General features: G+C 38.8%; 1 protein-coding gene across 2 annotated transcripts; it reads left to right on the top strand.

Moving 5' to 3' along the window:
* Nucleotides 1-1323: 1323 nt before the first annotated feature.
* Nucleotides 1324-10789, top strand: LOC123499336 (cell wall integrity and stress response component 3-like). Of its 2 annotated transcripts, none has more exons than XM_045247217.1 (6): nt 1324-1375; nt 4022-4190; nt 5743-5840; nt 6196-6520; nt 9118-9281; nt 10560-10789. In XM_045247217.1, exons 1-6 carry the CDS (start codon nt 1339-1341, stop codon nt 10772-10774), a joined length of 1008 nt encoding a protein of 335 aa, XP_045103152.1. In that variant the 5' UTR covers nt 1324-1338; the 3' UTR covers nt 10775-10789. The 2 variants fall into 2 exon arrangements, with proteins under 2 accessions (XP_045103152.1, XP_045103151.1); XM_045247216.1 differs by having other exon boundaries at nt 9118-9299.
* The last annotated feature ends 3567 nt before the right edge of the window (nt 10790-14356 follow it).

Here is a 14356-nt window from a genome sequence, read left to right as displayed (position 1 = left end):
TATTGAAGGGGTTAAGGGACTGGCAATCAAATGGGCCTTTCTTTTCTTGTTTTTGTCCTTGGCCGGTTTCCCCTTTTGCACACACACACACACACACACACACACACACACACACACACACACACACACACACACACACACACACGACAATTACATTTTCAGATACTACTACCTACATCAAAACTTTCGTAGTTTAGAATTAATATATAAAAGAGGAAACTGCCTTCAAAAAATGTTATTATTTTACCTTATTGAGCAAAACTCATATAACCATCATTCAGTCATATCAATAAATTATTACAACATAAAAGTAGTTCTGCATATACCTTAGAAATGTTTTCAAGATTGGTGTTTAAAAAAAAAAAATGTCAGGGGCAGGGACGTACAGCCTCGAATCCCCGGGCTCGCCACCAGATCAAGGAGCACAGTAAAGGGGGGTTCACACGTACGTAGAATTTCTGACTCGTCCCTCCTAGTCGGAAAGTGTCAGAAGTAGCGCAAAGTATCGACTAGCTGACGCCTTGGCGGGAAGTGAATACAAAGTGTAAACAGTTACCCGCCAAGATGTCTTCTTCCAGTGACGATGCTGAATCGGTGGTTGCTCTTCTTTTAGCGTACCGGAAGAGTCAGCAGAAAAGAAAATGCCTGTAGATATGACAAAAGAAAATGCCTGTGGATATGACCCTGGCTAAGTAGAAGGAAAGAAAGGAATGTCTACCACACTCTATATTAGCCTACATTTCTCATAGGGGACGTCGTAGTGTAAAAAAAAAAAAAAAAAAAAAAACTAGTATTAGCATTATGTGTAGCCCTTCAAAACACTACTATTACTACTACAGTCTGAAGATAATGTAGATGATAATATAGTTAACTGATAAAGATTACTACTACTACTACTACTACTACTACTACTACTACTACTACTACTAACTACTACTGCTGCTGCTACTGCTACAACTACTACTACTCTCGAAGCAGTTTATTTCATTCCCTCACATTAACTAGTCAGTCAGAACTACTACTACTACTACTACTACTACTACTACTACTACTACTACTACTACTGCTAAAGTTCCAAAATATTTTAGATGCTAATAAAGATAATTGATAAGTCAAGAAAAGGTGATAAAAAAGTTAATTAGCAAAGATACAACTCGAGCAAGATCCCAAACCGGCCTCGAGACTGTGTTCGGAATGTCAGTCCTTCACCGAATCAGCAGTGACTCAAACAGTTGCATGAGACAGACATACGCTCATCTCACCTCACTCTCCCCTTCTCGCGTATATTCCAGTTAAGTAGGTACACCCAATATCATTAGCCTCAGGCAGTGCACTGTGATGTACTTAACCAACCCACACGCTCATCATACATCAGGTAAGTCCATTTATAACCTGTTATTTATTTATTTATTCAATTATTTATTTTATGCTGCTAAATCGTCACGGTCATGTTTGCTAAAGTTACTTCCTCCCTGAACACATTAGCGAGTCATTGATTATATCCTTACTAGCTTTGCCAATGAGAGTTTACCTATAAGAGTTTACCTATAAATTTGCTACCGGGAAATGAGCTACACTCGTGGTGTCCCGTTCGCTTGAATTCATTTATCATACTTTTCTTTAAAACTATGGATATTTCTTGCTCTCACTACACCCTCCGGTAATCTATTCCAGGCAGTGACAGTTCTAGCTGGGAAACTGAACTTTTTAATATCAGTTGTACACCCCGGAATCCTCAATTTCAAATCATGATTATCTCTTGGTCTTCTCGTCATATCCAGCTCGAGAAAGTCATCTCTATCAATCTTGTCAATCTCATTTACACACTTGAACAGTTGGATCATATCACCTCTTCTTCTCTCTTCCAACGTTGGCAGATTTAGTCTACATAATCTTTCCTGGTAATCTATATCATGCAAGGCTGGCACCAGTTTCGTTGCCGCTCTTTGTACCCGTTCCAGTTTATGTATATGTTTCCTCAAATGAGGCGCCCACACCACCTGTGCATATTCTAATTTTGGTCTCAGAATTGATTCTATTACTTTTTTGACCAGTGTTTCATTCAGGTGAGTAAATGTAGTTCTGATATTTGCAACTATTGCCAAACCTTCCCTACAATTTTGTTTATATGTCCCTCAGGTGACAAGTTGTTTTGTACTATAACCCCCAAGTCTTTTCTCTTTCTACACACATTAGATTCACTCCACCTAAGTTATAGCTGGCATGAGGTCTGTGTATACTTCTTCCCATTTCCAACACATGACATTTGTCAGCATTAAATTCCATCATCCATTTATTGCTCCATTCATGAATAATATCCAAGTCCTCTTGTAAACCTTGACAATCTTCTTGGGATTTTACTTGTCTCATTATTTTTGCATCATCTGCGAACAAATTAATATAACTTCTCACTCCATCCGGTAGATCATTTACATATATCAGGAACATTAGGGGTGCCAGCACAGACCCCTGTGGGACTCCACTCTCTACTTCAGCCCATTCAGAGCTTACACCCCGTACTACTGTCTTCATTTTCCTCCCTGATAAGTAACTTGTCATCCATTTAAGTATCTTGTCCCCAAGTCCTCCATATTTTTCCATCTTCCACTTAAGTCTTTTATGGGATACCTTATCAAAAGCCTTTTTTAGATCAAGATATATACAGTCAACCCATCCTCCTTTCAGATCAACTATGTCAATTACTCTTGAATAAAAACTTAGAAGATTGGTAACGCAAGATCTTCCCTTTCTAAATCCAAATTGCTTTGATGAAAGAATTTCTCTTTCTTCTAGGAACTTTATCCATCTATCTCTTATTATTCCCTCTAACACCTTTATCAATATACACAGAAGAGAAACAGGCCTGTAGTTTAACGGTGACTCTCTACTTCCTCCTTTATGTATAGCCACTATTTGCGCTTCCTTCCACTTTTCCGGAACATATCCTTCTTCTAATGACTTCATGTATAACTGATGAATTGGCCAACTTAATTCCTCAGCACAACATTTCAACACCCAGCCTGACATTTGGTCCGGTCCCATTGCCAATGGGACAATGGGACTATATTCTTTAGTAAATTTGCAGTTTCAACCAATATACCCTAACTTGTATTTCTTTTTCTCTATGTGTAACATCTGCATCTGAAGTCTTGTTATGACTTCCTTTCTATCAAATACAATGTTTTCCAACTTGGGTCCTTGATATCCTCCTAGTACTCCTTCTCCAACATAATCACCATCTTTTACAAACACTGATTTAAACTTATTTAACATCTGAGCTATTTCTCGCTCATTTTCAATAATAATAATAATAAAATAAATAAATAAATAAATAAATAAATAAAAATTGATCCGTCACTGAACCGCGTAGTTTTCCTCCCGCTGTGGATCCGCGGCGAGTCGAGGTTGCAATGGTTGCAACCAGGCCAGGTTGCATGCAACGAATGTGATTAAAGCAAATAATAGAATCATGCAAAACTAGTAAAAGCAACCAATACAACCATACAGGTTGCATTGGTTACTATTACTCTTTTTGTTGCCCTTTGTCAGTTACCACTCTTGCCCCTCCACCCTTCCCTCTTCGCTGTCCACCATGTGACCTCAGGTCTCCCTCCCTCTTCCCGTTGGTGACGTTTTTGAGAGAGAGAGAGAGAGAGAGAGAGAGAGAGATTCTTCACATGAGGCTTAGCACTTCTGTATTGTCAAAATAATTCAATAGTTCGTCTGTTCTGTTCTTTTCACTCACTTTATTTTATAATTTATCAACTTTCTTAACACACACACACACACACACACACACACACACGCATAATAATAGAGTGACTTGCAAGCGTGCAGAGGCCTCTAGCGGCGGCCAATAGACAGTATTGCCAAAGAGGGCGGAATAAATATATTCTCTGACATAATTTTACTCCTAAATACGAAAACTGAATTAAATTATAATCTGCACAAGTGTATGTGTATCAAATATAGGAATACGCCAGTTGTTATGAGACATGACATTTGGTGTGATGTGGGACAGGAAGGGAGTCAGCTGATGGGGTGGCATCTGGTTGTTGTCGAGGTGTTAACATGGCGGCGAGCAGCAGCGGCGTAGAATGGAGCCAGTTATTGAAGCCTATTTTAGCCGCTTCCTATGGCTCTGTAAACAAACAAGATCTCCCAGAACTTGTCAAAGCTATACTGAAAAGGTAAGGAGGACTCATTGTTCGAGGAATTGTATATTTCGTAATTTACTGCAATGTTATGAGACACCACCCACCCTCGCCACTTACCCAAGGAAAAATGTCTTCTCCGAACTCTTAACCTACCTTTGAGCTAGACAGTGAATTTCCTGTTGTATCCTGGAAGGCAGTGCAGAGTAATGACAGGGATGGGGCATGGGGTGGAGTAGAAGGGACACGATTGCTTGAAGGAAATATTTTTGACCAGTCACGGACGTGTCGCTGGGAGTTTTTTTTTTTTTTTTTTTTCCACCAATAGGTTTAATGTTGCTTCAGATTTTTTCTTTTTTTCCGCCGGATGCAGCCATGGTGGCATTTCAGTCTTAATGGAGTTTTGTAGACTTTTCCAAATAAATATCTTTTCTCCTGTGCCATTTATTATGTTGATGTGTAAAAGTCGGCTATGAGGCCTCCTTGAGTTATCATTAAGACCAATCTGATGAGTCCCCGATGCGTCAAGGGACAAAACGTATGTCAGCAGCAGCGCAGTAGTCTGTGTTGTGCTCTTAGGTAATTGTGAGGGGAAATTTTTGGCAAGGCTAAAATGAGGTCATTACTACATAGTTGTAATATGATAAGACTTTCTTTTGGATATTATAATATTATCATGTAGAGCTAGGGTATACAATGGGACTATATTCTTTAGTAAATTTGCAGTTTCAACCAATATACCCTATCTTGTATTTCTTTTTCTCTATGTGTAACAAGCTTGAGGACCTCCTGGGAAAGCGGGATTTTAGTGGAGAAATCTAACTTAACCTAAATTCTGTCCTTAAGTTATTATTAATTTCCAATAGGGTAAAATGGGGTTAGAAATGCTCGTAGAATTGTAATTTAGACAGTGAGAATGTGTATAGTTACGTGTGGTGTATTGGTTGAAACTGCAATATTACCTATTCTTCTCATAATTATAACTTGCATCCAAGCTTGGGGTATGGGTAGGAAACAATTTTTTTTGGTTCGTCTACTTGGTTGGCTTTCTGAAAACAAGTCATTTAGGCAACAAGACAAGCCATACGAGTCACTCTGGTCTCTGTCCATCCTCGCCTTTCTTACTCCAGCTACCGTTAATGTGTGAGTCTAGTCCTCCACCCTAGTCATTTCCCTCTGTGCAACTCCCACTGTAGTCACTTTGACCTCCCTGTACCCTTACAGCTATGTTATTCACTTCAGACCCCCATGTTTTTTGGTGTTTAGCATCCTCTCACCTCTCATGAATTAGTATCATTCATTGCTGCCATGCTTACCTTCCTCCCTCAATGGCTATATTGTGTCCATCCTTCACTATGTTCTGATAACCAGACATGCATTCTGATCAATCTAACATTGAGACAAAAAAATATGGCCAGTATGTTTTACTTTCAGCAATAAAATTTATTAATTCCTTATAGAAAAGTGAAACATATTTAGGGAATAGCGAAGTATATGGAAACCAACTTAACTTATTATTGAGATGACAATTCTTATTATAAGATTTTAGGAAACATTAAATGTGATCTTTACAATTGATCTTTTCCAGTAAAGAAGAAATTCTTCACCATGAAGAACAGTACGAGGCTTTCTATGTGTCACTATGTGTGTTGGCAGCAGACTACCTTGCCAGCAATGCCCACCAATGTAAGTTGTTGTCTGGAAATATTTGAGAGGCTTCATGTTTTCCAGTGCTATGGGTATATTGAAGACACCACATGTTTTGCCCTCTAGGTGTATAAGGAACTCAATTTGTGTTTATGTAAAAGTAGATGATGTTATAGTAAGTGTGATAATTATAAAGGGATGAATTTGCTTTGTGTGCCAGGGAAAGTCATTGGGGGAATTTTGACTGAGTGATTGACAGAAGTGAAAGAGGTGAAGGTCAGTGAGGAATAAAAAGTACTTTTAGAAAGTATTCTAGAAATTCAAAGATTGTGTATATTGAATTTTTAATGTTAGAAGAATAGAAGGATTTATTTTGTATTGTGTTGCTTTACAGTGACTGTCGGAGGTGTGAGTCAGGCTGTGAATGCAGCTAAGGTATTACTTCAGTATCTAGTGAGCCATGTCGGCTCTCCACCCACTAATGTCACCACTCCAGCACCCCACTCATCCCCATCCTCCTCTCCAACCACTGCCACCACTACCTCCTCATCTGGTGGTGGTGGTCAGGCTGTCCCTCCACCCACGTCTAGCTCACCTGCTACCACACCACCAGCCACTACCTCCTCTACACAAACCACCACAAATGGAACGACTTCCACCACAACCACTTCTACCACCACTACCACCACAACAGGCTCAGCATCCACTACTCCAGCTGAGTAAGTTTTAAAATCAAATACATTTTCATATGTTAAGATCATCATTCAAATTACCATGTCTAGGAAGAGAGAGAGAAAGAGAGAGAGAGAGAGAGAGAGAGAGAGAGAGAGAGAGAGAGAGAGAGAGAGAGAGAGGGAGAGAGGATGTGTACATAAGGTTAAGAAATTTTATGACAGCCTCAGTAGTCTAAATTTACTGATAGGCAAGTTGTAGTTTTATCCTCTGTGATAGGGACATAAAGTTATGCAAATTATTATGAATTATTATTATTAGTATTATTAGTATTAGTATTAGTATTAATATCTCTATCTGAAAATGTATGTTTCTAAGTAAGAGTGTGTAACGAGGATGATTGATTATAAGATTATATATACAGTGGTACTTCAACATACAAATTTAATTCGTGCCATGACAATAATTGTATATAAAAAAAATTGTATATCAAATCAATTTTTCCCATAGAAATTAATGGAAATAGAATTAATTCATTCTAGTGATATGAATTTATCCCTCCCCCCAAAAAAAAATTAATATGCTTTAAATACCAACCAAGTATAGATTTAATATGAGATAAATACAATGTTTATTGTATGCATGTTATAAATGTACTATATTGCCCAAAATAACAACTTAACTTGCAAAACTCGGGACATATCGATAGACGTTCATCATGCAAGACTCAGGGCACGTCGATAGACGTTTAGGCGTTTTTGGGCTATATTTTGGCTATTTTCTTCCTGTCGTCTTTGCTTGTGAGCTGGCAACATTCAGTTTTTCTCACCCCTCCAACTGCTTACTCTGTATAAGGGCCTTATCCGCCCGTGTATGGAGTACTCTTCGCATGTTTGGGGGGGATCCAGTCACACAGTTTTACTAGATAGGGTGGAATCGAAAGCTTTTCATCTCATCAACTCCCCTCCTTTGACTAACTGTCTTCAGCCTCTTTCTCACTGCCGAAATGTTGCATCTCTTTCTCTCTTTTATCGCTATTTTCATGCTAACTGTTCTACTGATCTTGCTAATTGCATGCCTCCCCTCTTCCTGTGGCCACGCTGCACAAAGCTTTCTTCCTCTCATCCCTTTTCTGTCCAACTCTCTAATGCAAGAGTTAACCAGTACTCTCAATCATTCATCCCCTTTACTGGTGAATTCTGGAACTCCCTCCCTGCATCTGTATTTCCAACTTCCTATGACTTGTCTTCTTTTAAGAGGGAGGTATCGAGGCATTTGCTCCAGAATTTTGGCTGACGCTTTTGCACTTTTTGGAGAGCCAGCTTTCAAGTGGGCCTTTTTCTTTAATCCTTTTTTTTTTTTTTTTTTTTTTAGCCCTTGGCTGGCTCTTCCTGACCAAAAAAAAAAAAAAATAAATAAATAAAAAATAATAATCAGGAGTAAACATATGCTATATGTCACTGTGTCACCAACTCCCACGATGGATGGATGGTGGTAGCGATGGTGATTTCACGGTGTCCAATTCCGCCACCTCTCCCACGTGCCTTACTTCTACACCTCAGGTCTCTCGCCATGTAGTGGGGAGACAACATCTGAATGAGAGTGGTATCAGAACAGGTGACAGGAGAGAGAGAGAGAGAGAGAGAGAGAGAGAGAGAGATACAGGGGGCCCGTTTTCTATTGCTCTAGCCAATGTCGCTAAACCCGATCAGACGCAAGGCCACAAACACTGATGATACCACCTCATTCAACTTGTGACATTTTGGTAACCATAGCATCTAGAGACTTCTGGTTTTTTGCATTGCAAAGAAGAGGAGTTGCTTGTGGGCAGAACATCATTTGTGCTCACTCATTTATTGAATTTCCAAGTGTAATCAGTATGTAAATACTGGCTATTTTGTGTGTTTCTTGCCAAACCTGCTGAGTTAGTGCGAGTGAAAACTCCCAACTTGCATTCGTACTTACCGACGCTGTGATAGAATTTTATTTATGTAGTACAGGGGAGGAATTGGCGAGTTACCCATGCCTTACTATTGGCACGCCACATGACCTGGAGTGTCTCTTTTAACACCTTATGTGTTTTAAAGGCCCTGGGGTTCTCAGAATGATACACCAACAATGGTTTGATATACAGTTATTACTAGCGTTAGCACACAGGGCCAAGTCACATATATGAACACCACATTCATATTTTGCAATTATCTTGTGTTTTATATCCATTGCGAGACTTCTAAGTTTCTTCTTTTCAGCCTTCTTATTTTTACTTTTGGAACCCATGATCATGAGGTCTTGAGTTCACAAAACTTAAGAAAAGAACACTGCCTAGGAGCACAGACACATACATGCACAAAGGATGAACAACGATACACAATGCAAATTGAATGTTTGGGTGGACATGGGTAGCTGAGCAATTGCTGCACCACCTACCGATGGCTATTCATATCTTAAAAATATCTTCGTATTTCGAGGCGTAAATTATATGAAATTTTTTGTTGTATATAAAAAAATTGTATGTTGGAGTGTTCGTATCTCTGTATAATGAACTAGGAAGACTTAAGTGAAATAACAGTATGTTGATTAGATGAACTATGTCTAGTAGAATGAATATGTGTACCCTCTAATTTGTGTGTTATTTATGGAACAGGGGAGAGAAGGAGCGCATGGTGTGTGTCCATGACAAGCACCTGCTGGCAGGGATCAAGGCACTGTGCCGAGGATCGGGAGCTCTGCATCGTGCTGATCAGGCGGCCCTCACAGCAGCCATGAAGGCATCCAAGCTTCCTCCTCACATCAAGACTGTTGCTCCAGGTACTCCTCCTCCTACAGGTCTGTTGTAATAGTGAGAGTGACCATCAGGCATCATGGCTTGAGTGTGCGAGTTTGTGCTGTCACCTTGTGTTGTTACATTGTGAGTGTGATTGCTTGTCATCACCCCAAGCTTCTGCTCTGAAGGTTTGTTTGCTTACATTCATTTATGATTCCAGATAATGTGATACATGTAAGAAAACATCTCCTTTACATATATGATAATTGCTGTAGGATAAAGGATGTACTTTACTGACCATTTTATTTTATCACTGACAATAGATATATTAATTATATAAATAAAATTTTTTATATTTTGTAGATTATCTTCATTGCCATGAATTAAAGTTCCTGATATTTTTTTGTAATATGGTCATCTGTCATATCAGCATCAGATTTGTTGTTTATTAAGTCAAATCATCCTGAAAATTGAAGTATGTGGTACTGTCTTGAAGGCTCTTCCTACCACTTATCTTGTAGCCACTTGCTGGAATCAAGACTGGATAACCCCATATGACACTAACACTTGCTTGCAAAACTCAAGCATTGCACAATATATGTATTAACACTGTGATGGTGGTTAGCAAGGATTTCTAATCAACACACACCATGAGTCATAATTACTCAGGTTAATATGAGTGGCTGCCTATGACAAGGGGCCAAATACCAACCACTTTTGAATTTTGTTGATAGTTTAGCACTAATCTATATTTATCTTTTAATTGTAAAGAAACTAATGATGTTTATAGCAATAACTAATCATAATTATAGTAGCTACTGTAACAAACGTTTTTTATGTAGAGCTGTAATTTATTCTTGTAGATTGGGATAATATTTCAAGTTCAAGTACCAATTTTGTCGCAAAGATAAGAAATAATTGGATTTCCATACCATTTCTTTGTCACATTTGATTGATCTCAAAGAGCTTGTACTACATATATGTCAAAGAATTATTCAAAGTTCTCTATTATGAATTATCTGTTTTTAATTCTGTGCTTGTTTGTTATTAATGTTCATCAGCTTATAAGTCATATATCAATCACTATTTTCATCTGCATTTCTGTTCAGCTTGTGTTTTTATTGTTTTGTGCTTAATTTTTTGTGATAATGAAAATGGACATGGTGAGGGGTTTAGATATTTTTTCAACTTAATTATTTAGTGTATGTTAGTTAAAGTCTAACCTTAATTTTTACTTATGTCTTTATGTATCCACTTTTATTTATACATGTTTGTGCCTGGACTATTTAATTACTTGTAACTCAGTCCATAACGTCTTGCAGGAGAGAAAGATTCATCATCAAAAGAGGTGCGCAGGGGCCGCAGCGATCCAAGTGCTATCATATTGGAACAGTTAATTTCACCAATACATGATCTTGGAGGTTCTCGGCCACGTCCTCCCCACACCTCATCCACACCTGCTGCCACAGACAAGGACACAGATGGCCCACTAGCTAGTGTGTCAGACTCTGCTCTGGATATGAGGGTAGGTGTCTAAAACCAGGCCAGTACAGCAACAATGAGTTTGGGTCATTCCAATGTAATATTTGTTGTGGCAAATGTGCATTATGGCAACTGAAGAACCTATGGGAAAATATTAGTTGGACACACACACACACACACACACACACACACACACACACACACACACACACACACACACACACACACACACACTCCGCGCTCCGTGGAGAGCGGACGTGCCTCCTGCTCAGAGCGGCATCTAACTAACACTCCACACGCTAAGCAATGTGCTTGAGTGAGAATAGTTATTGCTATTGAGGGGCGACCAGAGCGAGTGAACGAGTGTACAGAGTGAACGTAGCCTGGTGGCGTGTACATGGGAGTGATCCGAGGTGTGAGAACCTCCACACTCCAAACGACAGAGCGGGAACCACACAAAGGCCAGCCATAGCAGCCGCCAACGCATCCCACCACACACACGTAGCTACCAGGCCTGGCCCCCAGTGACCACACACCCACATGCTCCCAGGAAGAGTAAAAAAAAAAAAAATGGATAGACCGGTAAGAAATAAATTACCAAATTCAAAATATGTTGATGAGGCCCAGGGAGCAAAGCCGAAAGTGGCCAGTCAAAGCATGAGTCCATCTTCAACAGGGGCAACATTGCAAGGTAGATTGGTAATGTTGGAGAAGAGATTTGAGGAGTTGGTGAAGGAATTAAAAGTTCAGAGGAGTGAGGAGGAGCAGGATAGAGAATTCGCAAGGCTTTGAAGGAAAGAGTTAAGAGACTGGAGGAAAATGAAAACGATTGGTGGATGAGAATGCACACTTGAGAGTGGAGGTTGAAAAATACAAGAGACGGTTGGAGGAGAAAATGGAGAGAGTAGTAAAGGAGAAAGATGACTTTAAGGAAATGATTAGTGAGCAGAATGAAAGGTTTGAAAGGGAATGGGAACTGAAGAAAACACAATGGACTGAGTCGAGGGAAGCAGAGATGGTTGGATTACAAGAAATAATTAAAGATCAGTTGAAGGAAGACAAAAAGAAAGGTCCAAGGAACTGGTTAATGTAATGAAGAATAAGGAAACATTGATAAGGAAATAGCAGAAAAGAAGAAGAGTGTGTTAATATTTGGGATGAAAGAACAAAATATAACATATAAGCCTAAGAGAATTAAGGAAGAATTAAAAACGGTAAGAGATCTGTTCAAAAATCTAAATGATGATGAAAAAAAAGACCTACAAGAAGAAGTGGAAGAGATCCATAGACTGGGTCCGTATAAGGAGGGAGTGAGCAGACCGATTAAAGTAGTACTGAAGTCACAACAATCTGCGGAGGATATCCTATATAGAACATCAAAGTTAAGAGAGATAGAAGGTTGTAAAGAGGTGTTTGTGAGAAAGAATAGAAATGAGGAAGAGAGGAGAAGATATAAGGAATTGGTGGAAGAGGCGAGAAGGAAAAATGATGAGCGGTCTGAGGAGGAAAGAGAAAAGTTTTTGGAGAGTTATAGGAGAGAGAGTCAGAAAGTGGTATGTGGAAAGAAGGAATACGGAGGAACCCCTAGAGGGAGCAGTGGGTGGACCGTAATGTATACTAATATAGATGGGATACTGTCAAGTAGATTGGAATTGCAAGACTATATGATGGTGGAGAAGCCTGATATAGTGTGTTTGACTGAGACAAAATTGCATGAAAAACAAAGATAAATTTGGATAATAAATATAATATATGGAGAAAGGATAGAGAGTAAAGGTGGAGGAGGAGTTATGATTATGACGAAGAAATAAATAAATGTGGATAAGGTTTGGTATGGGAAGAACAACGCAGAAGTGATAAGCATAAGGATAAAAAGTGATGGAAAAGAATTAATAATCATGGTGACCTATGTACCTCCTAAAACAAATTCTTGGACATTAAGGAATACGACAATATGATCAAGGATACTTTACAGAGTTTGGAAAGTGTATTATCTGGAAAAAGAAAGGTGATACTAGTAGGAGATTTTAATTGTAAGGAGGTGGATTGGGAAAATCTAGTAAGTGGTGTTGGAGAGGAAGCATGGGAGAGAGATTTCTTAATCTAATGATGGAAAATATGATGGAACAGAGGGTGAAGGAAAATACTAGATATAGAGGAGATGATGAACCGGCTAGACTGGATTTGGTGTTAACAAGAGAAGTGTACCTATGTGGAGATATACAATACAAATGTCCTTTGGGAAAGAGTGATCATGTGGTTATGGAAATGCAGATAGCAACAACACAGCGAAGGAAGGACGAGACATACAGGAGTGGTAGATTGAATTATAGAAAGATGGACACAGAAAGTTTGAAAAATTATTTCAGAAAATTAGATTGGGAGGAGATGTTACAAATCAGAGAAGTGCAAAAGAAATATGAGATTTTTATGAAATATTATAAAGAAGGAGTTATGAAATTTGTACCAAAGTATAAACCGAGAGAGGAAGGAAGAAAGGATTGGTTTAATGCAACTTGTGTTAAGGCTAAGGAAAAGAGAGATGTGGCTTGGAAAAGATGGAAAAGAGCAGGAATATACTAAATAAGGAGAATTATAGAGTGGCGAGAAATGAGTATGTGAGGGTAAGGAGGAGGAAGAAAGAAAATTTGAAAAGATATTGTAGACAAGAGTAAGGAACATCCAAAATTGTTTTACAGGTTCATAAATGGTAAACTTAAAAGAGAGAGTCCATTGAAAGATTAAAAGGAGAGCAAGGGATAGTAGATGACCCTAAGAATATAGCGGAATTGCTAAATAATAGGTTTCAGCAAGTATTTACTAAAGAAACAATGTTTGTAAAGCCTCAGAATGTACAAGGAAATGTGCACATGGATGACATTAAGATACCTAAAAGGAGTTATATAAAATGTTGGAGGAACTTAAAGATGATAAAGCGATGGGACCAGATGAAGTTTCAGGAAAATTATTGAAGGAGTGTAGAGAAGAATTGATTGATCCATTATATGATATTATAAGGTGTTCATTAGAAACAGGGAAGTACCAGTAGAGTGGAAGAGAGCTGAAGTGGTGCCCATTTATAAGGGAGGCAGTAAGGAAGAGCCTCTTAACTATAGACCTGTGTCTCTAACAAGTGTGGTCGGTAAGATTTGTGAGAGGGTGATAAAGAAATATTGGATACGGTTCCTGGAGGATCATAAGTTATTATCGGATCATCAATTTGGCTTCAGGAAAGGGAGGTCATGTGTAACAAATCTACTGAGCTTTTATTCAAGAGTGGTTGACAAAATACAAGAGAGAGAGGATGGATGGACTGTGTATATTTGGATTTAAAGAAAGCTTTTGACAAGGTACCTCACATGAGACTGTTATGGAAATTAGAGATTTATGGAGGACTGAAAGGAAAAGTGTTAAAGTGGATGGAAAACTACTTGAGATGGAGGGAGATGAGAACGGTAATAAGGGATGCAAAGTCGGACTGGTTGGTGGTGGAGAGTGGAGTCCCACAAGGCTCAGTGCTGGCACCAATACTTTTCCTTGTATATATTAATGACATGCCAGAGGAGTAAACAGTTATATTAATTTGTTTGCGGATGATGCGAAGTTGTGTAGGTGTGTGAAGAGTGAAGAAGATTGT

The sequence above is a fragment of the Portunus trituberculatus genome, chromosome 49, assembly GCF_017591435.1.
Source record: "Portunus trituberculatus isolate SZX2019 chromosome 49, ASM1759143v1, whole genome shotgun sequence".
Classification (NCBI taxonomy): domain Eukaryota; kingdom Metazoa; phylum Arthropoda; class Malacostraca; order Decapoda; family Portunidae; genus Portunus; species Portunus trituberculatus.
This window is presented reverse-complemented; position numbering and strand designations above follow the sequence as displayed.